Source organism: Sciurus vulgaris (genome assembly GCF_902686455.1).
Source record: "Sciurus vulgaris genome assembly, chromosome: 11".
Taxonomy (NCBI): Eukaryota; Metazoa; Chordata; class Mammalia; order Rodentia; family Sciuridae; genus Sciurus; species Sciurus vulgaris.
The window spans coordinates 112,533,059-112,558,678 of record NC_136472.1 but is presented as its reverse complement, the minus strand read 5'-3'; the positions used below and the strand labels follow the sequence as shown (position 1 = coordinate 112,558,678).

The window sequence follows — 25,620 nt, the reverse complement described above, 5'->3', positions numbered from 1 at the left end:
ATCAAATTAGCACTTATTAAGCAAGTTAAAGAACTTAGAATCCTGCCTGGTATGTTGTCAGTGTCTCATATATATTAACTAATATTATATGAAGAGACTCACATGATCATCCACTGAGCACCCTCTATGTGCCAAACACTATCTTGCAAACCAAATATGACTAAGACATCGACTTGCCCTCAAAGAACTGAGGTTACACTGAGAAAAGTAAAATGTCTCAGGTGGACCTTGTTACGAGCCTATACTGTCTAAAGCAAAGAAACACTAGACATAAGGGTAACACTGTCACCAGCCCCAAGCCTGTCCCCAGAAGAAAAGCAGAAGGTGAAGTTGAAAGGGCAGGCACCACCCAGAATTGTCCCTCCCAGCATCCCCAGTTCACAAGGAGTAAATCTGCCATGATTTCAGAGCCAAGCAGCATCAGGCTGAAGTCAGGCCTCATCTACACATCCCCAGCAGCAGCCAGCACACAGAGGAGCTCTGCTCTGTGGGGTTCCGCAGACTAAGGACAAAGTGTCTTGGGTGGGCAAGGGGTGTCTGGTCAGCCACTTGCTCGGCAAGCAAGGCCAATCCACCCTAGCCAGGCTCATCCCAGAATTAAGGAAGGCTCTCCTGCTTGAAGTTGGGAGTAAAACCTGGCCCCAGAGGGTTGCCTAGCAACAGACCTTGAATTAGGGGACAGAGAAGGTGTCATATCCCAGAAGGAGCCTCCAGCCTCCAGGATGAAGTTCACACCTCCTCCCTCGGCCCACAGCCCTTCCCACCTGCTTTTCATGGTTCATCTCCAGCCACACCCTGCACACACCTTCCCCTCCTGACTGTGGATAAACATCTATGTCTCTACTTTGCTGTGTGCTTTTTTTTTTTCCTCCTGAGGATCAGACCTAGGGCCTTACATTCCCAGCCCTGCCCTGTAGACTCATAACACACAAATTTTCTCTTCCTTTCTTTTTCTTTCCCTCTCCCTCTCCCATGCCCTCCCCCAACCTCTCTCACTGTCTCTCTCTTTCTCTCCCCTCCCACGACAAATTCCCACTCGTCCTCATGGTCTTCACCCCTTCCTTATTCCCTAGGGAAGCTGACATGAGATGAGTTTTCCCCATCTTCTGCCATAATAGCTATTAAAATTGCTGGTTTCCTTGTCTGTTTCCCTCACCAGATTAGCTCCCTGTTGTCCTCAGTACCTACTAGTTTCTGGTATATGATGGTTGCTCAGGAAAAGCTATTGACTGAATTTTTGTTTTTATGAATGAATATGTTGTATAGATGAAGGAGTCAGCTTCTCTTCTGACTCTGCCAAATGGAGATGTAACATTCATTTGTCAAGGAATTAGACTATATTTGTTATAAGACTTATAAAAGGTAAAATTACTAAACAAATGTTAACTATTAACTATTCAAAATGATGGAAAAATAAGTAACCTATCAAAAATTAGAAGATATTGATAGCTAGGGACATACCTCAGTAATAGAGCACTTGCCTAGCATGCACAAGGCCTTGAGTTCAACTGTCAGCACCAAATAAATAAATAAATCAGGGAATATCACATAAAGGATGAGATTCCAATCCTTCTCTTTATTCCTGAGAGAATGCCACCAGACTGTAAGAATATATGACCCAGCCTAATCACCCCTTAAGCTTAAGTTTTTCAAAAGAAGATGTTCAGCTTGGGTAGAGCTCAGTGGTAGAGCACGTACTCAGCAAGCATGAGGCCCTGGGTTCAATCCCCAGCATCACCCCTGAAAAAAGGAAGATTTTTACTTGATGGGACTGATCTTAGTCTGCCATCTACATAGTAAATTTTAAAATATTAAAACACGGTTAATATTAAAATAAATGATCTTATATTCTCTGCACCCGTGTCAACTAACTATAACAACAGGATAGCCAGAGGTACACCTTAAAGTTGGGGAAAGCAGCTACATTAAACAATGGTTGCAGATTATCCAAAAATGGATGAATGAAGAGTTGAGCATCTCAGCTGACTCATGGCTCCTTTCACCCAATTCCTGCTCGTGGACATGACATCAGGGCCAAAGCCTAAAGGTCCCAACTAACACTCTAGGTACCTGCAGTCTCCTCCCCTGGACTCTGGGAGTACATAGCTTTGCCCTCAGCCCCTCTGTGCTCCTACTTCTCTGTCTCCTCCTGCCACAGCACCAGTTCCTTGAATATCTTAAAGCACATTTCAAGACCTCCACATCTGCATGAGGAATGGGTGTTGGGGAGGGGGTGCTATAGAACCATTCCATGAATATTTAATATTCCCTCAAAGCCATGAGTTCTGCAAGGCTGCAATCCCCCTCCTCCTGCCCAGAGCACAAACTAAGGGGTTCCTGTGATCCACACAGCACAAGATGGAGGATCATAAGGGATGGGGGATGGCTCCACACCATATGCATGCATTGGCCTGGTTCTAGGGAGACCCCTGCCAAGCCAACCATCAGTCCAGTTTATTTTCCAGGTCTTATGCCCACTCAGTTGATCTCAATTCTTTGCAAAGCACCCTGATGCAGTTAGCACTTTCCAATCACACTGACATCATCCTGTTATTTCTAAGCCCAGGCTCCCTCCTGCTCCTCTGATCTGGTGATGGGCTTTTCATCAGCACCACATGGCCACATGGCCACATACTGCCTGCTCACCCACCCTTCTGCCTCCCTGCTTTTGCTCATACCCGTTTTCAGTGCTGGTTCCACAAACCTTTCCCTTTTGGGACTGTAACAGACTAGAAATAGGCTTAAGTTGGAAGGCAGAAGAAGGAGAAGGAGATGGAGGGAAAGCTGCATTCTTGCCATCCTACTGCCCTCTCATGGAATCATGAGCAAAGTGAATGCTCAGTGAGACAGGACAGAACTAAGCCAGGAAGGAAAGCTCCATCCAGGGCTGCCTGAGATGCCCAGGAGCAGGGGAAGATGGACAGCTCAGAGAAGCCAAGAACTATAAGCTGGGAACAAGAGTTATTTTCAAAGGGCAAAGGGCAAGGCCCAAACAGAAGCAGCTCTACCTGTCCCAAAACCTCATTTATCCCCACAGCTAACTTCTCCCAAAGAAAAAGCCCTAATTCCTGATGGAGGTTAGAACATGGGAATCCCACACACTATGTGGCAAAAAGACCTGAATCTGTTGCCATGCTAGAAGCAGGGATGGGAGGTATGTGGAACACTGCCCACTGCACACATTTCCCCTATTATCCTGCAATGCCCATTTATATCAAAGAGGTTATTAAAAATGTTTAAAAGTTCCCATTCCCCCCAAAAAAGGCACATATTCAGCAAAGGAAAGCTCTAACAAACCCAGGAAATGTCCAAGAAGAAAATATCTTTATTTGGCTGATATTTGTGATCTATTATGAAATAAAAGTTAGGAAGTCCAAGTCGAAGTGAATCATGCTCAATCCACATTGAGATCTTCAATCTACTAACTGAAAGCTAGGACCAATGGTCTCCTCCACTCAGAACCTAAGATAGCCAAGGGAAGAAAAAAATATCTGCCTGGATAACCCCAGCTCTGGCCTAGTGTGGCTCGTTCATTCATGTATTCATTCTCTCAATGTTGAACAAAACACACCCAAGCACTTCCTATGTTCCAGGCAGTGGGCCAGGTGCTGAACACATAGACATGAATAGGACAGAATCGCCACCCTCAACTTGCTCAGTCTCTAGGAAACTTGCTTTCTCAAAAAGCAAATTCTTCTTGAAAGCCCTATTGCTATCCACAGTCATGCTCCTACACAAAAAAACTGAGTATCTCCTAGGATTCCATCAATCGGTCTTAATGGTGAATGAGAAGAAAACACAGTTGTCATGTCAAGGAAACAAACAGATGCAAAGAACGGTTTCAAAGTAGACGTGTATCAGAAGTGTATTCAGAGGTGCCACATTTGGCAGAAAGAATTCATTAAAGTCACAAACAAAACTTATTCAATAATGCAGAACCAAAAAGCTGGGCAATTTCTGAGATAAAAGACAAAACCTAATTATGAAAAAGGTTCTGCCCAGCAGGTAGAGTTGGGTCACCTTGGAAGGCCCACCCACATCTTGGATCTTAAATACCAAATCGGGGCCTGTCGCCAACATCTGAAACCTCCACTGGCCTGAGACAGTACACTGGCTCTCAGAGTGAGGTGAAGACTTAGAAACATAAGGCAGAAAATAGAAGGGATAATAGGGGAAAAAACTGTTAGAAACACTTTTGTTTTATTGATTGGTTTTATGATCATTCTAATAGAGTGTGGCCTGTTTGATTTCAAAGTATTTAAGATATTTAAAAGAATCTTAATATATGAGACTTATGAAAATTTTGATTGAGCTGAGCCTGTAGCCCAGTTTTAAATGTTTGGGCCAATCTAACTTGTGGGCTTCATAATTCATTGGTTGTGAAAATCCTTAGAGAATATTTAAATACTAATTGTTTAAAAATTAATAAATCAGACACTAGACAAAGAACACACAGTGAGGAATATTCTTTTCCAATTACAAATCCACCCTGGAGGTTTTTAGGTATTACATCAACACAATGAGTTTTGCTGCTCGTTTGTTCTTTATAAAGAACATTCCGGTGGCAGCATAGGACAGACTGCAGAGAAAAGGATTAGAATTTGGGAGGGTGTTCCAGAAGCTATTCCCATCCACACTCTGCATTTTTTAGCCCTGGAACCTTTGCTCAAGCTGTTCAGTTGCCTAGATTATTCCCTAATGTCCTTCACGTCCAAAACTCAGCTACTCTTCAAGACCCAACTCAAATGTCATCTCATCCACCAAGGCTTTTTGATGTACAGGCAAGTAATTTCTTCCCCCTACAGTCTGTGACACTGCAGAATCTATGAGGACAGTAAGCATATCTCACTTACGCAGATGTGACCTATAGTGCCTAGTGAAGCACTTCACATGGGAACATTCAACAAATGATTATTTGATACATGAATAAATGAATGGATTCCCTATTCCTCTTATCCCTCCCCAAACCCCAGAAATCCTGGACAGGCCCGTGAAAAAATGGTTCTCTTTCCAAACACACATCCCACAAATAGGAGGGCTTCAGAAGGAAGGAGGGGTACACTGGGCTGAGGCATTGCTGGTAGGAGCTTCAGGGCTTCAGGCTCTTACCTCATACTCAAAGTTGCCCCCCAGGGCCCCAAGGTCCAGGTGCAGGTTCTTGAGAAGCTCACTGGAGCTGTGGATACTCTGGAAACAATATGATTAGGGGTGTAAATCTAAAGGAACTGGTCAGCTGAGGGTGAGGGGCACACAGAGGGAGACGGGAGAAGGGTACTGCTGAGCAGGTAAATAGTGCCCAGGCAGGGCTTCAGGGGACTCCAGAGCAGAACCTCCAAGAAGGCCTCACTAAGCAGCTCTTTATCTAATGTGAGCAAAGCTTTGCACCAAGCAAGTGGCCAAGAACCTCCCTGTTGTTCTGCTTTCTGGATCAGATCTAGGAGGATTATAGACAGGTCAAGAAATGAAGCTGATGACTAGAAATTCTTTATTTTTTTTTTTTTTTTTTTTTTGTAGTTGGACAAAATGCCTTTATTTGTTTATTTTTATGCAGTGCTGAGGATCGAACCCAGTACCTCACACCTGCTAGGAAGTGCTCTGCCACTAAGCTACAGCCCCAGCCCCTATCTTCATTTATTTTTAAGATAGTACAGAAGTAGCTGGGCATGGCAGTATATGTCTATAGTTTCAGTTACTCAGGAGGCTGAGACAGGAGGATCACTTGAGCCCAGGAGTCCAAGACCAGCCTGGGCAACACAGTGACACTCCATTTCAAAAACAAAACCACAGAACAGAGGTAAGCCAAAGGTGGAAACAACCCATGTATACATCAACAGACGAGTGGATAAACAAAACATGATATAAATATATGATGGAGTATTATTCAGCCTTCAAAAGGAACGAAGTTCTAATATATGCTACATGAATCTTGAAAACAAAGTGAAAGATACCAGACACAAAAGGAATAATATTCTATAATTCCACTTATACGAACCATCTAGAATAGGCAAATTCATAGACAGAAGAAAGCTTAGAGGTTACCAGGGCCTAGAGGGAGGGGGAATTGGAGTTATTATTCAATGGATATGGACCTTCTATTTGGGATTATGAACAAGTTCTGTAAATGGATAGTGGAAATGGCTGCACACAACTGTGAAGGTATTTAACACCACTGAATTGTAATCTTAAAATGGTTAAAATGGTAAATTTTATGTCATATATAGTTTATCACAATAAAAAAATTTTTCAAGCCAGGCGTGTGGCACAGGCCTGTAATTCTAACTATTCAGGAGGCTAAGGCAGGAAAATCGCAAGTTGGAGGCCAGCCTGAGCAATTTAGCAAGACACTGCCTGAAAATATAATTTCAAAAAAAAAGAGCTAGTGGCAGAGCACTAACAAGGGTGGAAGGGAGAGCTTAGCACAAAGGATTTCCAGGCCAGAGAGAGGATTTGATCATACCTGGTTGTCACTGTCCTCTTCATCCTCCTCATTGGTCTCCTCCCCTAAGCCCAAGAGGCTGAGCGCATTCTTGTCCTCATGGATGGAGCCCAAGAGGCCCTTTGTAAATGCAGAAGTCTTGAGACCCTGTGGATGCTCCAAGATAGAGAAAGAACATCAAGAAACTTACCAGGAAGATCTTCAGAATGACCTTGGAATGCCTTCCTCACTCTCTGGATGTGTCCCAGATCAAGTACCACCGTGCCCATGAAGCTGAGCCAGCTCACACTACTAACTCCTTCCCCAGCTCCTACTGCACTGGCTGCATGGATTGGGAAATCAGCACTGATGGTCCTACATCATGGTCTATCCTCCACTTCCCAGAGTTCATGTTCAGCATCATACAGGTGTGACTCATCTTCCAAACCAGATTATGAACTTTGAAGACTCACCCTATTCCCTCTATTTTTCATGTCAGGCCAGATCCCACAATAACTAAACACTCTGCAGGCCAGGGGAAGTACTCACCAGCGGGAGTTCTCCAAGCTGACCAGACTCTGCTGAGCTCCCCAGGCTCACGCTTTGAGATCCACGAAGAGCAAAGGGTGGGGGATCCATAAGGCCTCGCAAAGGAGCCAGGCCCCCAAGAGGAATGTGGACTGGGGCTAACGAGGAACCCAGAGCCTGGGCAACAGAAAACATCTTGTTACAAACCCAAGAAACCACGTGGCTCTGCAAGTGTCGGAGACAGATATAAAAATAAAACATCTAAATCCTGCCCGCTCAAATTTAAACCACCTCCGCTTGGAGGCTGCTAATGAAACACAACATCCAGAAATTACCATTGTGCCAACTGTGTGAGAAATCACAGGCTGGCTTCCTGATTCTCATAACTCGAATGCTATCTCACATAAACAGTCCTCTTACATCTGGCAGATGCAGCATGGGGTTCTGCTCTCCTTTCAGAAGCCACATAGGAAGTACGTGGGAAGAGAGCACAGAGACAAAACCCTCATCTACCAGGAGAAGTCTCAACTGATAAAGTTTGCAATTGAGGAGTTAAGAAAAAGCGATCTCAGCAGATTATTGACAAAGATGGAAGTAAACATCAGAAAAAAGTGGTTGCCTCTGGTTGCACACCAGAGAACTGCTATACTTTGTTATGTCTTTTATACTATTTGACTTGATCTTTAACTATGGGCATGTATTACTTTAATTAAAATAAACATTAAGTATGAAAAATATGCATAAGCAACAAAACTGAACTCTTTTCCCTCTCCACTGATGAAAAAAGTGGCTGCCTGGAGCCTTGACAAGGTGCAGCAGTGGCCTGATCAGATCCCTTCTTTTCCCTGTTCTCATAACAGCTCATGCCAGCAAGGACTGAGGAAAGTAAACTAGGCTGGAGTGAGAATGTGTGAGCCCTATGGCTACTCACAGACTCTTGGATTCCCAGCTTATACACCTGCAAGATTAAGAGGGTGCATGCCATGCCTCTGAGAACATTTGCTGAGCAGCTTAAATGAGATAACAAAAACACAAGGGGCTTTTGTGAGTGGTCTAGGGCTGTCCCAACCTTATGGAATTTTTGTTATTACAAGGATTCATATATGATCATGTGGGTTTAGCAGAAGCAGAAGCCAGGGGACAATTTATAAAGAACTCTTTAAAGTGACTTTAAAAGTCACTTCTCAAACTTAAAATGTATAAAACAAAGCAAAAAATTCATTCCTTTCTAATCCCACAGGGACTGAAAACAAAAAGGGGAACCCAGAGATGGGCAGGTTGAGGAAGGTCAGATCTACCATCTTTTTAGCCACCACCTCAACATAGGGGCCAGGCCACAGGACAGGTCCTAGCAGGGCCTATTTCTGCACAGGGAGGGTATCAGATACTCAGCATGAGATGAGGTGGGAATCATCCTAAGTCTCTGCAGCTCCCCCACCGTACAGCGTGCTATAGATCTTTGTTAGGGGAAGAAGAAGCTGATGATCATAGAACTAGCCAACAATGCTGGAACACTATGCTGATATTGGCTAAACACCTTAAAGTCTCATCTTCTTTCACACAACCTGAGGAGGCCTCTGCCATTGACCCCATGTAAGCAAACAGAGGTTGGTGAGGCCAAGAACCCTGCCCAAAGTCACAGGCCAGTGAGGAACAGAGCTGGGACTAGAACCCAGTGTTATCTTTAAGACAGTATTTTGTACCACCTTTTGACTCTGGCAGAAAAGAGACCCAGGAAAGCTTCTCTGAGTGAACTATAAGCAAAGTGGGCTTGCTCCTCCTGCCATTAGTCCCTCCAACCAGCTCCAGCATATCAGCAAGTGAAATTCTTTTCACACTGTATTTATGGAAAATTACAGACTCTTAACATGGTTAATTTGCTAACGTGCTGGGGGCTTGAGGGAGGAAGATGGGCATGCTGAGGGCTTTGTTCTCCCAGGCCTTTACTAAATCAGTGGTTAGCAGGGAAATTATACATTCCTGGCTCCTAGTTGATCATCTTCTATAGATAGCCATTAATTCTTGAGTATGGAGCCATGCATGGCATTGTCCTTCAGAGCAGATAAACTCACTGCCATTGGGCTAATTAAAACTTTCAGGATAATCTGCAGTTTATCCGATATTTATAGTGCTGTAGTAGTTATTAGAGCTAACAGAGAACCAGTGCATGCCAGTTATTAGGAACCAGAGGGAACAATGGGTAAAGCCACAGCTGGGCCACAGCAAAACAGCCAGGGAAATTCAGATTGATACCCACAGCATTTGATCCAATTGGACTTCTGAATGAAGAAGATGATGACTCTTTAAACGAAAAAAGGGTCAGAATGACAAGCCCAGCCCTTTGGTAAATCCCAGTAGGTAAGGAAGTAAAGTCATAAACAGGGTCTGCACAAGCCTGACACAGACAGGTCAAGTAATTTTCTGGGCACCCTGGGAGACAAGGAGCAGAAACAGCTCACCAGAAGGCAGAGGGAGATCAAGGGCTTGAGTTCCTCATGAGAATATTAACTCTCCAGCTCTGTATGCCACCAAGGCACAAGTTCAGAGCTCTGGGATGGGGTGCCTACTTAGAAGGACCCCTCTTTAGAATCAGCTGATGAGAAAGGCTTCCCAAATCACAGGAGGTATTATAGCCTGTGCAGAGTCAGGACCAGTGCCACCTTGCCTACCCTCAGAACATACCACCTTCACAGCATGTGAACACTCAAGAATTACAGTTACATTCAGGGAAGGGAAGTCAGAAAAGGCCTCAGCCCTTTGCAAGTGATTGATAGAGTAAAAGATATGTGAAATGCATGTGATGCCATAAGACAGCCATCTGGGTAGTTAAGGACCAACAGCTACCAAGGGGTGTGAGTGACAGGAAAGCAAACATGAGGGGTATGATAAGACAACCATTCTACCTGCTCCCTCCCTGCTAAGTTTATTTTCTCTAAGAAGCCTACCTGGTTGAGAAGCTGCAGCTTGCCTGGCTCTGCAGCAGGCCCTCTGCTGGAATTCAGCTCGCCTAGCCCCTGCCTGAAAGGGCTGCTGCTTGGCTGGCCATGGGCTTGCTCAGGGCCCTCCTGCTCTGCAGGAACAAGGGCTACCTTCTGAGGATGTTCCAGCAGCTCTGGTCCCCAGGCCAGAAACCTCGAGTCCCTCTCCATGGTTCTGACAGCCTCGTGCTCACCCTCACTAGACATCCTGGAGGACTCAGCAGCCATGCAACAGACCATGCTGGCAATGTCTTTGCATGGCATTTCCTGCATGTTTTCAGGCAGCCCCAGGCCCTCCAGTCGCCTAGAGATCTTGACCATCTGCAGGATGTGCTGGTAGAACCTCTGATCCTCAGAGTAGTCTTCACTCTCTGACTGCTCCTCGGCAGAGCTCTGCATGTGGGACAATTGGGGCACCAGATATGGGCAGGCATGTTGATCTCCGGGCTCAGGGCCTGACTGACCCACATCTGGCACAGATCCGGGGGAACTCTGCAGGTCCCAAGGGAAGTTGTTCACCTCACCCAGGATCTGAGAGCCAAGATGCAAGGCCAGGTTGTTGCTGCAGCCACTGCTGCTCTCCACATCAGCCCCAGTTACACTCGCCTTCCTATCTTCACTCAGGGGCTCTGGAGACCCTGGGGGGTATCTCTTCTCACTAGTAGGAGCCCCTGTAAGGGCATTCTGGGCTGCTTCTGATGCCAGGGTGTCAGGAGATATTACGAAGAGTGCCTGCAGTGGATCTTCAGCTGAGGCCCCTGGAGCCTCAGGGATACTGGTCTCTGTTTCCTTGCAGCTCCCTGGGGTATCCTTGTGGACAAGGTTGGAGACTTGTCCCATCCACAGTCCTGGGGGCTCTCTCCTTCGCCTCCCTCTGCCCAGGCTCCCACCTTCCCCAGGAGCTCCCTGCCAGTTCGGGTCTTTAGCTGGGCTGCTATCTAGTAAGAAGAGTCTGCTCTTTCTCCTCGGTGGCGCATGGTCAGAACACAGGGACAGGGAGGGTTCTTCCTCAGGAGATGGTAAAGGAATGGGGCTCTGACCCTTGTCCCCTGCAGGGCCAGTGGAGCTCACTGTGGTTATGCTGTGGCTGTGCTGCTCCCCTTTTAGCTGTGGTCCCTTGATGGCTTCAGAAGGCTTAGAGTGGACAGGGGTCTGACTCCTGCTTTCTAACACATCCTGCCCTTTCCAGAGAGGCCCAGTATTCTGAGGGCCCAGGGCACTAGGTTTCTGCTGTCTGGTCCTCATTTCCAGCTCTTCTATTTCAGGGTCTGAAAACCCCAGGTAGATTTTCTCTGTTGCCTTCTGGGGTGCCTCCAGACCCTGCTGATGGGCTAATTCTGTCCTGCACTGGGTTGGAGCCCTACCTAAGATTTTCTCCACATCAGCAAAGATCTGGTGGGTTCGGGAAGCTTGATTTTTGGAAAGCGGCTGTAGCTTGCTAGGAAGAGCACCCGTGAGAGGCCAAGGGGTGTCACCCAGGCATGGGCTCTTCCCTTTCTTAAAGGAGCCCTCACTTCTAGCCTGCATATCTTGGTCTAGGTCCAAATCAGCAAGCCCAGGTGCTGGGAGAGAGGATGGGCCACGAAGAAAGGAGGAAGGCAGAAGTCCCTGCTCAGGCTGTGTCTCCTAGATGGATATATAAACATGCAGAGAAAACTCAGACAAAGCACTTCTGATTTATACTTGCTACTTCAGCCCTTGGTAAGCAGTTAGTACAAAACCACCCTCCATTTAAAGTAAAGCAGAAATCAAAGTGGGAAGAAAAGCTAAAAACTCCTTTGGGTTGAAAATGTTTTGTGGACTCCAGTTTTCTTCTCTATATAGAGCAGGATGGACTAGATCAGTGTCCTACAAACCTTACTCCATGGAACCTGAGGGACTCAGTACGGGGCAGGGCACTATAAAGTATGCATGTGACAAAGAAAAGGCATCACCCAGACTTACATTCCCAGGTTCAACCAGAGCAGTTTCATTTCTTTTTTGATAAACTGGACCTCTATAGAGAACTGATTTGAAAATAGGGCTTTACTATTAACAAAATTCTGAAAATCACCAGCCAGGTTATCCCTACGGTGCCATCTAGCTCCCAGGTTCTGTGATTGGTTAATTTTATAAAATCTGCCAACTTTACCAAGAACTTCTAGAAAATGCCTCATTGGGAAACAAAGGGGAAACAACCAATGCCCTGAAGCTTGGAAACTCAGTCCAGTGAAATACCCAGAAAGTCATAGAAGAAACCCTAAAAAACCAACAACCTCTGCTAACACTCAACTAAACACTACCCAGTGAAGAGTTCATACCTTCAGAGGGTCCAAGCCACCTGAGTCTGGGTTGCCCATCTGGCTCACCTGTCCCCTAGACAAGCTTGAGGTGCTTGTCCTGAGCCCTAAGAACTAGACAGATGGGCCACAGCTGTCCAGTCATTCTCATTTCCTGAAATTACAGTAGGGGCCCTTTTTAACAGAAAGTTCCCGGAATTCAGACACACACCCAGGACTGAGTCTGTCACCAAGCCCCTTCCCCAGAACCCACTCTACATTCCCTGTCCCATCTTCAGTCATGTCAGCACCTGCAGGATGCTTGATTTTCATTTCAAATAATTCCAGGGAAGTAAAAACCTACCTTTTGCCCCTCAAAATATATGATTTGAAAATTCAAGCTATTTGGAAATTACCTGTCCTCTTCTATCTAGAGGAATGAACTTGTTATGTAGTTTCTCAGAACCACAGTGATATGTGGGGGAGGGGGTATCAATAAAGCTAGACACAATAAAAAAACTAAATTAATCAACAACTGTACAGAGCCAGAATTGACACCTTAGGAAAGTAAGCAGGGCTAGGGGTATGACTCAGTGGTAGAGGCCTTGCCTAGTATGCATGCAAAAAAAAAAAAAAGATGAATATTCTCATTGAGACGCAAGCAACAGACTTTGGTAAGAAATAAAGACTATAAACAATTGGACAAAACAACTGGACTACTGAAAAAATATTCTCAGTTCTCCCCATTTGGCTGAACTGAGTTCCTATGAGCCCCCCTTCCTCAATGTGCCCACAGGCTCCAGGCATGGGTGAAAGGAGGAAGGCCTGGTGCCCGCACCAACAGCAGGAGGGGAGGGCCCAGGCCTCACTTCCATGACGCTCCAATTCCATCCCTTCCCCTGTAAAACAAAGGTAATAACTTCTGCCTCCTAAGTTCAGAAATACTGCAGAGACAAATAAAATAACAATGAATAAGAGCACTTGAAACTCAGCAGAAAAATCACTCAAGACCACAGTGATCACACTGCTATTAAATTTCAGTTATCCACCACTAAGCAAAGACACCAGGAAAAAAAGCAAACAATAAATGCAAAAAGTTCAAGACTTTGCTTTTGCATCTTGAAGGTATTAGTGTTCTGACTACTGAATTCACAACACTTTAACAAATAATGACCCTACACTACGACAGCTTGACTCTGAGTGAAGAAAAAGTACACTCACTTGTCTAGGCCCATGGGCTTCCATCAACTGTTCCCTGTCCCTACTCTCCAGAATGACAGATGCCATCACCTCTTAGACTACTATGAAACGACAACCATACTTGGTAAAGGGGCACCCTCATCAATCTCATTATGTAACCCAGGTTCCCATGGAAAGAGAAGGAATTGTTTAAGGATAATAACTACTGCTAGAAGCTGAAAGAAAATCAGAAGATGTACTATCAAGAATGTATTATTGTTGTTATTCACCTCCTGGCTGAAGACACCTACAGGTTCCCACTATCCCCTCAGGTGCAGCCCTGGCCTCTCTAAGAGCTGGCATCCACTGACTCACCAGGGGACTTTTGGAGGTGTCTTTGTCCTTCTTTTCTTTCTTTTCCTTTTTCTTTTTCTTGTCTTTCTTCTTAATGGCCCCAGAAGTTGACAGCTTCCCTCGTTCTTGGACCACCAAGTTCCGATAGTGCTCATCACATGGATGGTCCCACATGGACTGCCCGTTGGCAAAGTTGAAATAGTAAATATCACCTGTAATGTCCTGACTGGGGATGAGCAGAGTTCAGAAGTTAGTCCCTGCTCAGAGCCAAAGCTACTTAGGACATAAAAGAAAAAAAATAAAAGGGGGCAGGAGGCAGAGCAGGAGGAAAGAAGGAAGATAGGAGGGAAGAGAATTAACACAAAATGGAAGAGGGAAGGGCACCATTGGCTAAGATTAAGGAGTTAACTTAGATATAGAAAAATGGACTGAGATACTTAAGAATTTCTTTAAATGAAGACATATAATCACTGTAGTTCCTGGAAATTTATGCTCTACTGGAATAGGAATGAACTTGGTTTTAGTTAGATGGAGAAATATGAACATTATGTCACCCAAGAGATAAATGCTAGGATAGACCTTGTTTAATGTTTAATAAAGAGTCTGAAGAAAAAAATACACTGTGAAAGCTCTGGTTTTGCAGAAGATTCTAAACTCACAAGAACTGATAACCTACAGTAGTGGGGAACCCAGTAGAAGAAAATAAAGTAGGAGAATCTATGTTTCAACATGGACAAGTCCTAAGTAAACCATTCCTTCCATCCGCTATTAACAATAATCTATTAGGACAGCTAACAGGAAAAAGAATCCCATCCCCAAGAACAATGTAAAAGATAAAATACACAGGAATGAGTACAAAATGTGTAAAATCTTTACAAAGCTTTACTGAAACAAGAAAAAAAAAAAAAAGGAAAAACAATTGAAGAGGATTCCATGTTCCTGAAAGATTCAAATCTATGCCAATTATCTTCTTATTAATGTAGGAATCCAATACAATCCCAATAAGGTTCCTTATGAATTTGACATGTTGAATCTTTAATTCAAATAAAAGGGAACATTTTTCAGAAATAGGGAAATATCAGGAGTGCTATGGTCTGGATGTATATTGCCCCTAAGGGGTTCAAGTATGAAGTTTGGTCCCCAGTATGGTGATACTGAGAACTGGCTGACCCTTTCAGAGATGGAGCCTACTGGAAGACGGTTACATCACTGGAGGAAATTCCCTTAGAAGGCATTAAGTTAGATCTTGTGGGATCCCTGAGTTAGTATGAAGCACCCAGCCTCAGGTATTTCATTATAGTAATGGAAACAAACTGGTACTGAGAATAGGGTCATTGCATACCTGACAATGTGGAGGAAGCTTTGGAACTAGGTAATAGGCAGAAAAACGAGCTAAGAAAAGCCTGCAATGCTATAAGCAGAGTGCTATGGGTACTTCTGGTAAGTTTTCAAAAGACAAGGAGACTAGGGAACTAGCTTCTGATGGAAATGGTGATCCAAATGGAAACTGTAGTAAAGGTCACTATTGTTACAGAGACACAAAAAGACTTGGATGCATTGTGTCCATGCTCTAAAGCTTTATAAAAGGCCAAATTTAAGAATGACAGACTAATTTATCTGGCAGATTTGGGATTGGCAATTGTTTAATTGATAATATTTCTATATGAATAATAATGTTATTGGAAAGACTGCTAAATTTTAATTAATAATACACACATGCTAAACAAGCACTCTACCTATGAGTTATATCCCTAGCCCTAGAAATTTATTTTGAAAGAAACATACAAAACTTCAGGCAACATGTTTAGCTAAACTAAAGGAAATATGTAACCTTTCCCTGCCACCAAAGATAAAAATGGGACTAATACATTACAACAACAACACATTTTTTTTTTTTTCAAACTCAACAGAAAGAAAAATTCTCAGGTGCCAGAAACAGAAAGAAACCAAAAAACCTAAGTAATAAATACATAACTGAGAAGCCAAGGTTGGTATATGATTTGGATATAAGTCCTGGGAAATTGGAGTTTAATGTTAATTTAGGGACAGAAAAGTGGCCTTAGGCCTTGATGAATTTGGTAATCAGCACTGAGACCCTTGCTTAAAAACACTAACTCCACAAACACACACACAAAAAAAACCACGACCTAACAGGTGTGGAAGCAGCAAGTCAGCATGGTGCCCACTCCAGGATCTAGGCAGAGAGAAAAGATCTTATGACAAATTGAAACTTCAGGATACATGTAGGCACAGAGTCCAAAACATGGTAAAGGAATACAAGTCAGAAAATTAATACAAAAATTGATTCTAACTACTGAAAATCCCCTGGGAGAAGCAATTGTGAAGCCACTTAACAAGTGAGGAAGGAGACTCTCACAGGAAATAATCCCCACAGGAAATGAATTCACAAAATTCATCATAAAAATTACAGATCATGTGAGGAAAGAGTTCAACATGAGGGAAAATCAGAAGACATAATGAAAAGAAGAATTAGTATACCACAAAACTTGAGATAGTAGAACAATAAAAAGAAAACTCAAAATAACATTTAAAATTATTATAGTGGGCTGGGGATATAACTTAGTGGTAGAGCATCTGCTTAGCATGCACAGGGTCCTACATTGAATTCCCAGCACGGGAGGAAAAAAAAATGATATGGATGAAAGGCGTAGAATCCATAATGGAAGAACAGAATTCTAAAGATAAAAAGGAAAGGTTGGGTGCAGTGGCACATGTCCGTAATCTCAGCTATTTGGGAGGCTAAGGCTGAAAAATCACCAGTTCAAGGACAGCCTGGGCAACCTGAAGAAACTCTGCCTCAAAATAAAAAATAAAAAGGTCTGGGAATAGAGCTCACTGGCAGAGCACCCCAGGTTCAATTCCCAGACTACAAAAAATAAAAAAATAAAAAACAGAACTTGTAGGAATGAGTAGTTATTTAAAAAAGAAAACAGAAACAAGGTAAACAACAGATTTGGTACAGAAGAAAAACCAAATAACGAATTATAAAATATACCAAAGGAAATTACCCAGAATGCAATATGGGAAATAAAGAGCTGTTTAAAATATTAAGGAGACATGGAGTATAAAACATGAAGGTCAATTTTTTAAAAAAGCTGATTTTGAGAAAATTAATACAACTTAAAAACTTCTAAAAGACTCAAGAAGAAAAGAAATGTCATAAAGTATTAAAAATGAAAAGGGACATAACTACAGAATCAGTAGAGATTTTAAAACCATACAAGGAAATTAAGAACTGATGTTAATAAAGTTTAAAACCTACCCTAAATGGACAATTTCCCGGGAAAAAAACAAGTTACCAAATTTGACTCAAGATGACATGGAAAGCCTGAATCGGCCCATAGTCATTAAAATATTGAATTGTCAAAAATCTTCTCACACTACACACAGGCCCAAAATGAGTTTTACCAAATCCTCAAATAACCCTATCCTATGTGAGAGAAAAGGTACATTCATACATTGCCGGTGGGACTGCAAATTAGTGCAACCACTCTAGAAAGCAGTATGGGGATTCCTCAGAAAACTTGGAACAAAACCACCATTTGACCCAACTATCCCACTCCTTGGTAAATACCAAAAGAACTTAAACATACTACAGTGATGAAACCACATCAATGTTCATAGCAGCTCAATTCACAATAGCTAAGCCATGGAACCAACCTAGGTGCCCTTCATCAGATGAATGGATAAAGAAAATGTGGTATGTATATACACTATGAAATAATACTCCACCATAAAAAAAATAACTTTATGACTTTTTCTGGTAAATGGATGGATCTGGAGACTATCATGCTCAGCAAAATAACCCAATCCCAAAAAACCAAAGGTTGAATGTTCTCTTTGATATATGGATGTTAACACACAACAAGAGGGGGAGGGGAAGAACAGAAACTCAGTAGATTAGAAAAAGGGGAATGAAGGGAAGGGAGGGAGGATGGGAATAGGAAAGACAGTAGAATGGACATAACTTTCCTATGTTCATATACAAATATACAACCAGTAAAACTCTACATCAGGTACAACCACAAGAATGGGATCCTAATTAGAATAAGTTATACTCCATGTATGTATGTCAAAATACACCGTCATATATATCAAAAAAGAACAAATATGTGAACAGAGAGCCTACAGAGTGGGCGAATATCTTTGCCACTCATACTTCAGACAGAGCGCTAATTTCCAGATTCTATAAAGAACTCAAAAAACTCTACACCAAGAATACAAACAATCCAATCGACAAATGGGCTAAGGAAATGAACAGACACTTCACAGAAGAAGATGTACAAGCAATCAACAGATATATGAAAAAGGTACACTCATACATTGCTGGTGGGGTCGCAAATTAGTGCAGCCACTCTGGAAAGCAGTATGGAGATTCCTCAGAAAGCTTGGAATGGAACCATCATTTGACCCAGCTATCCCACTCCTTGGCCTATACCCAAAGGACTTAAAATCAGCATACTATAGAGATACAGCCACATCAATGTTCATAGCTGCTCAATTCACGCCAGATTGTGGAACCAACCTAGATGCCCTTCAGTTGATGAATGGATAAAGAAAATGTGGCATATATATACAATGGAATATTACTCCGCCATGAAGAATGATAAAATCATGGCATTTGCAGGCAAATGGATGAAATTGGAGGATATCATGCTAAGTGAGATAAGCCAATCTCAAAAAACTAAAGGACGAATGATCTCGCTGATAAGCGGATGAGGACATATAAGGGGGGGTAGGAGGGGTTAGCGTTAGGGTTAGGGTTAGGTTTAGGGTTAGGGATAAGGTGGGTGGTAAGAATGGAGAAAGGAAGGACTGTATAGAGGGAAAAGAGGGGTTGAAGGGGTGGGGGGGAAGGGAAAAAATAACAGAATGAATCAAACAATATTGCCCTATGTAAATTTATGATTTTCAATTAAAATTTAAAAAAAGAACAAATAGAAAAGAATTTAAAAATAAATTTAAAAAAAAAAAAAACCTATCCTAAACAAACTGTTTCAACAAAGAAAAATCAGGAAACATTCCCCAAATCACTTTTTGAAGTTAAAACACCTTGAATAAAATCAGAAAGGGTCAATCCAATAAAAGTATGGTCAATCTCTGTTATAAACATAATTGCAAAAATTATAAATAAAATACTAGCAAACTAAATCCAACACTACCTAAAAATGGTATTCTATGACCTATTAGCATTTATCCCAGAAATTTCAAAATGTTGTAACATTAGAAAATATATTAATGTTGTTCACCACACTAACAGACTATGGGAACCAAACACAGTATAATTACGCCTGTAATTCCAGCAACTCAGGAGACTAAGGCAGGAGAAATGTAAATTCAAGACTAGCCTCAGCAACTTTGTGAAACCTCATTTCGAAATTAAAAAAAAAGAAGAAGAAGAAGTAAATGAGCTGGGTACATAGCTCAGAAGTAGAGTGCCTCAGGGTTCAAACTACCAGAATCACAAAAACTTATTAATTATGGGAAATGAAATCACACGATCATCCCAACAGACGCAAAAAAAAACCATTCTATAATGTACCATTTTGGGGGGAAATTAGCATATTAGCATTAGACTGAAACTCTACCTGAAAGCTTCAGCAAACAGTAGAAGCGTTGCCTTTAAATTCAGGAACGAGAAATGAATGCCTTCTATCATCATTTCTTTTCATATTAAAGGGAATTTCCAGTCAAAGTAATAATATAAGGAAATGAATTTTAAAACTTCTATACTGAAAATGGAGTAATAAAACTGTTATTTATACAGTATATGTAAAAGAATTTACAAATTTATTAGAAAAGAACATTTGGCATGGCAGCTACATATAGGAGATTAATAATAAAAACCAACAGTGCAGGCAGGAGTGGTGGCGAGTCTATAGTTCCAGCTACTCTGCAGGCTGAGGCAGCAAGATTACTTCAACCCATGAGTTTGAGACCAGGCAATCTCCCTTAAAAGAAAAAAAACAAAAATCCAACCAATGTTTTCCTATTCACCAGTAACAATCAACTAGAAATACCATAATTATAAAAAGACTCCATCTGCAAGAACAACCAAAAAAAAAAAGATATTTTGAAATATAGCTAACAAAAGCTATGCTATATTTTAAAGAAAATACTGTGAAAAAAATTTGAAGGGCAAAATTTTGGCCTAAAAATAGTTTTTATACACACACACACACAAAATACTATTTTCAAGAATAAATAGGCTCAGTATTATAAGGAAACAAAGCAGGGTGTAGGGGTGCACTCCTATAATCCCAGCAACTCAGGAGGCTGAGACAGAAGAATCACAAGTTCAAGGCTAGCCTTAGCAACTTAGTAAGACCCACAGCAATGTGGTGAGATCCTGACTAAACAACAGCAACAACAAAAAATTAAAGGCCAAGGAGGTAGCTCAGTGGTTAAAAAGCACCCCTGGGGTTCAATTACCAACACCAAAAAAATAATAATAATAATAATTAAAGATCATATAGAGGGGGCTGGGGATATAGCTCAGTTGGTAGAGTGCCTGCCTCACATGCAAAAGGCCCTGGGTTCAATCCCAGCACCACAAAAAATAAAAATAAAAAAAAAAAACCAAAAATGATCATATAGAGGGCTGGGGCTGTAGTTCAGTGGCAGAGCATCTTGCCTAGCATGTGTGAGGCACTGGGTTCAATCCTTAGCACCACATAAAAATAAACAAATAAAATAAAGGCATCCTATCCATTCACAACTACAAAAAAAAAATTTTTTTAGTAGATCATATAGAAAAAAAAAGACCAGCCCTAACAAAACACTAACTCATATAGTTATGACAATTAAAATAGTGTGTTACCCCTAAGAAATTAGAGAAAGAGCAAATCAAACACAAAATAAATCAAAGAAAGGAAATAATAAAGATTCCAGCAAAAATCAATGAAATAGGCCAGGCACAGAGGCATATGCCTATAATCCCAGCAATTCAGGAGACTGAGGCAGGATGGTGAGTTCAAAGCCAGCCTCAGCAAAAGTGAGGTGCTAAGCAACTCAGTGAGATCCTGTCTCTAAATAAAATACAAAATAGGGCTGGGGATGTGGCTCAGTGGTCATGTGCCCGAGTTCAATCCCTGGTACACACCCCCCCAGCAAAAATAAAATCAATGAAATAGGAAGGGAAAAAAAATTAATGAGAAATCCATGTAACCAAAGGCTAGTGCTTTAAGAAACCGACAAAATATATAAACCTCCATCCACAGTAATCAGAGAGAGAATGTACAAATAACTAGTATCAAGAATGATAGTGGGGACTGGGGAAATAGCTCAGTGGAAAAGCACATGCCTAGCAAGCACAAAGCCCTGAGTCTGATCCCCTGTACCACCAAGAAAAAAAATAGATGAAAGGATAAATTCCTCGGAAGACACAAGCTACCAATGCTCATTCAAGAAGACATACACTGAATAATCCTATATCTTTTAAAGAAACCAGATTTTTAGTTTAAAATGTTCCCATAAAGAAAACTACAGGCCCACATGATTTCACTGGTAAATTCTCCCAATAATTAAAGAAGAAAAAATACCAATCCTACCCAAATTAGTCCAGAAAACCAAAGAGGAGGAAATTCATAAATCATTCTATGAACCCAGTATTAAACTGATACCAAAATAAGACAAAAACATTAGAAGAAAAATGATACTATACACCAATTTTCCCCATGGACATAAATGGAACAAAACATAACAAAATTTTAGAAAAGCAATTTCAATAAAATATAAAAAGAGTAATACATCATGACCCAGTGGAGTTTATCCAGGAATAAAGGGTGTTTAAACATTCAAAAATGAATCAATATAATTGACTATATGAACAGACAAAAAAGAAAAACAGTGTGATCTTATCAATGGATACATGATAAACATTTGATAAAATCTACCACCCATTCATCCATTCCTGTTTTAAGCTCTCAGTATGCTAGGAATAGAGGGAAACTTTCTCATCCTGTTGATGAACATTTACAAGAAGCCTACAGCTAACATCTACTTAATGATGAAAGACTGAATGCTTTCCCCTAAGAGCAGGAAAAATGCAAAGATGTTCTCAGTCACCATTTCTATTTAATTATACAGAAAGCTCTAATCAGTGCAGTAAGGTAAGAAATAGAAATAAAGGCTAATCAGATAAGAAAGGAAGAAGGGAAAATGTCTTTATTACCAGAAGACAAGATCATCTCTGCAGAAAATTCTATGGAATCTAAAATATACTAGACCTAACATAATTTGGTAAGGCTGCACACCACAAGATCAACACGCAAAAACCAATTTTATTCATATATAAAAGCAATGAACAACTAGAAATTGAAAATATACCTTTATAGAAGCATCAAAAATATAAACAGGGATAAATCTGATAAAAGGTAAGACATGTACAGAAAAAAACTACAAAACATTTCTTAGAGATATTAAATAAAACCTAAATAAAGTAAACAGACCACGTTCATGGGATGAAAGATTCAATATTGCTCAAAATGTCAGTTGTCCCCAAACTGATTTATATGCAATCCCAATCAAAATCCTACCAGGAAACTGACAAGCTGATTCTAAAATTCATTATGAAAATGCAAAGGACCTAGAATGTGACTTTGGGAAAGGAGAACAAAGTTGGATGATTTTAAGAGTGATTTTAAGAGTTACTATAAAGCTAAAGTGATTTTAAGAGTTACTATAAAGCTACAGTAATCAAGACAGAATAGTACTTATATAAAGACAGACAAATAAATCAATGGAAGAGAACAGAGAATCCAAAAAAAGACCCTCAGATACACAGTCACTCTCAAAAATCTCTAAATGTCCTTCAATATAAGAGTAGTTAACTAAATCAAGACTTTTTAAAAATATGGTACACCTCAGCAGGGGATATAGCTCAGTGACAGAATGCTTGCCTAGCATGTGCAAACCCATAGGTTTGACCCCAAGCACCACGGGCTTGGAAAAGTAGAATACCTACAAACGGGAAAGTATATAGCCAATAAAAACGATGAAGTAGACCTACATGAATTGACATAGAAGAGCACTGTATATAATACTTAGGTTTAAAAAAAAAGTGTGTGGGGTGTGTGGATTTTAGAAGGTGTGGAAGGGGAGCTGGCGGTAGAGAGAACTTACCTAGTATGTATATGGCTCTGGGTTCAGTCCCTACCACTACACACACACAACAAAAAAAGTCTGGAAGGAATTTACCAATTAACAGTAATGACCTTGAGAAAGGGAGAAGATGACATGTATAAATGAGTTTTAATGAATTATTTTAAAAAAAGAAAAACAGTTCATGTTCCCCCTACAAGACCAGGGAACACTGACTACCCTGGCAGGTACATGAAAGCAAGTGGCAGAAAGTCTGGCACACAGATGGCTCTTAACCAATGACAGTTTCCTACCTTCCTCAGACTGGGTATTGGAAACAAAACAAAACACTATCCTATAAGGTTATCCTACAAATACACCCAAGAGTCCTCAGCACTTAGAATACTGTGTGAAGTGCTGACAGATTTCCTACAAGAAAGATGTCATGAAAAACTGGAGAAGATCCAATGAGAGGCAGCTAAAAAGATCAAGAGAACAAGGAGGTTGCCATGTGAGGAAAAGCTAAAAGGATTACAATCCTTCAGCCAAAAAGAGTAACGCAACAATTGTCATTTTGGAGTACAGCCAACACATTAAATGGCATGGGTAAGAACAAGATGATTACACCTTGTCCACCAAATTGCACCTTAGCTGCTGAGAAGGGAGCCCTCTAAGACAACTGAGCACCAGTTTGGGACAAACATAAGAAAATCCACTCTAAGGTAGGAAGTAAACTTATGGCACTCACTTTAGGGAGACAACTTACAAACTCTGTGCATGTGATGAAGAGAAACTACAGAGGGCAGAGCAGACAAAAGACAAAGGGAAGTGTCACACTGAGTGGCAAGTGGTGCACTCCTCTGGAGAGAGCATCAGCAACAATGACGTGGTACCTTGCAGCTTTCTCACCGTGGCCACTGTTCCCTCACCAAAACCAGTTTCCCTGAGATAAACTGAAGAGTTTCTGCTCCTAACACTCCAAAGAGCTCAAATTGAGAATTAAAAGATTGCTGAATCCACAAATATGAACCTGTTCATGAACAGGTTACATAAATTCAGAGATGGCAGAACCATGGATTGCCAAGAGAGACAGAAAACCTTCGCCAGTCTACGCAGCCTCACTACAAACGCTTTGGCACCAGCGTCCATTCTGGAGGCTAAGGAAGTACAACTGTCATGTTCAATTAACAGTATGCACCAGGCACAGCGGCACACACCTCATCATCCCAGAGACTCAGGAGGCTGAGAAAGAAAAATCCCAAGTTCAAACCCAGCCTCAGCAATTTAGGTTCTAAGCAACTCCGCAAGACTCAGTCTCAAAATAAAATAAAATAAAATAAAATAAAAAGGACTGAGTATGTAGCTCAGTGGTAAAGTGCCCCTGGGTTAAATTCCCAGTACAAAAAAAAAAAAAAAAAAAAATTATCAGTCTGCAAGGAGTAACAACAACCCCTACTCGGCCCATCCAAAAAAGATGCTGGTGCTAAAAGACCTGAACTAGGATAGCAGCTCTGTGGTCCTAGGTCTAAGTACTGAATCCTATCACAGGAACTGTCAAGTCAGTCCACACTCAGGTCTGAAACATGAGGCAACTTAACAGAGAAAGGGCACTGAGTTGTCCCTAACTATGTAGGGAAGGTTTGGAAAAGATGACCAATTAAAACCAATCCCCAGTATCAGATCCCTCTGCCTCTGACAAGCCAAATTAGTGACCCAAACCCCCATGACTTACCATGGTTTCCACTCCACAGGCAGTGGCGCCACAATGCCCTCCCGTGCCAGCCACATCAGTTCTGGTTCTTTGATGGGATCAATACCAATCTCTCGGGCGAATTCAAGAATTTCTGTGAGAGGCAGGAAGATGGAAAGGTAAGAGAGATGGGAAGTGGGGTGGTGGAGGGAAAGAAGTAAAAATCATAATCAATCCATTTTTTTATTTTGCCTTTACTTTTCCAAATCCTCTTCAAAGAGAAGCCATTATTTCTCTAAATATATATAATAAACATATAGAATTATTTCCTTACATCTCAATTTATAAATGATACATCTAAATGAAAGCAAGCTATCTCCATACTTCCAAGAATATAATCTAAAACCAAGTCTAACAAAGGTGAAAAAAAAAAAAACTGAAACCAAGGCTTCATCGTGGTGGCAGCCTTAGGAAGAACCCAAAAGCCACAACCAGAATCATCCAGGATGAGGGCAACCTCACCAGAGGAGATGAGCTCTCCCAAGATTTGCAAAAGCACTCATCACTCAATCAACAAGCATGTACTGAACAAATTACAGACAACTAAGCCCCATAAGGACCTTATAAACACACAAATAGAGTACGAACCAAGTGACACATGATGTGACAGCAGCATGTACCATGGGAGCAGAGCGGGCAGTGAATAATTTCACCTGGAGCAGAGAGATAGCCGAACTGAGAAAGTGAATGAGGCTCAGGAGGCCTCCTTCCTACCGACTGAACACTTTCATCCATTAAGGGAATGGTTTCTTTTTCAATTTTGCTATATATTTTGGACTCTAATCCTTTTGCTTCAAGCATTTAGAATTCTTTTGCAAGAGATCTAGAGAAGACGACAGATATATGTACTGAATAAAGAGGTATCTCACCTTTCAGGGGAAAAAAATAGATGAGATGACCATTAGAAGATGTCACCGGAGGCCTAAGGAATGATGAAATAAATACATGAGGGACATCAACGTTTACGTTGATAATAGCCCAGACCAGAGATATATCGCCAACGAGTCATCTCAGTGGAGAATTTGGACTGTGACATCTGCAGACTAGAAAATAAAA

At 41.5% G+C, this 25,620-nt stretch overlaps 2 protein-coding genes across 9 annotated transcripts in view; both read right to left on the bottom strand.

Moving 5' to 3' along the window:
- The window catches only part of LOC306640729 (centrosomal protein of 164 kDa-like), a 65,930-nt gene that overhangs the window by 30,339 nt on the left and 9,971 nt on the right, over positions 1-25,620 (bottom strand). For 6 of the 8 annotated variants that reach the window (XM_079105205.1, XM_079105207.1, XM_079105209.1 and 3 more), the window contains 5 exons: positions 24,547-24,658; positions 13,734-13,938; positions 6,965-7,120; positions 6,458-6,592; positions 5,110-5,187 (listed from right to left, as the gene is read on the bottom strand). In XM_079105205.1, coding sequence (XP_078961331.1) covers positions 5,110-5,187; positions 6,458-6,592; positions 6,965-7,120; positions 13,734-13,938; positions 24,547-24,658 — 686 coding nt within the window. The remainder of the gene's footprint in view (positions 1-5,109; positions 5,188-6,457; positions 6,593-6,964; positions 7,121-13,733; positions 13,939-24,546; positions 24,659-25,620) is intronic. The other 2 variants (XM_079105204.1, XM_079105206.1) reach the window with 2 other exon arrangements.
- On the bottom strand, positions 7,136-13,727 carry LOC306640732 (uncharacterized protein). Its single transcript, XM_079105215.1, has 2 exons — positions 7,902-13,727; positions 7,136-7,788 (listed from the first exon to the last, which is right to left on the bottom strand). Exon 1 carries the CDS (start codon positions 11,446-11,448, stop codon positions 9,784-9,786), a length of 1,665 nt encoding a protein of 554 aa, XP_078961341.1. The 5' UTR covers positions 11,449-13,727; the 3' UTR covers positions 7,136-7,788; positions 7,902-9,783.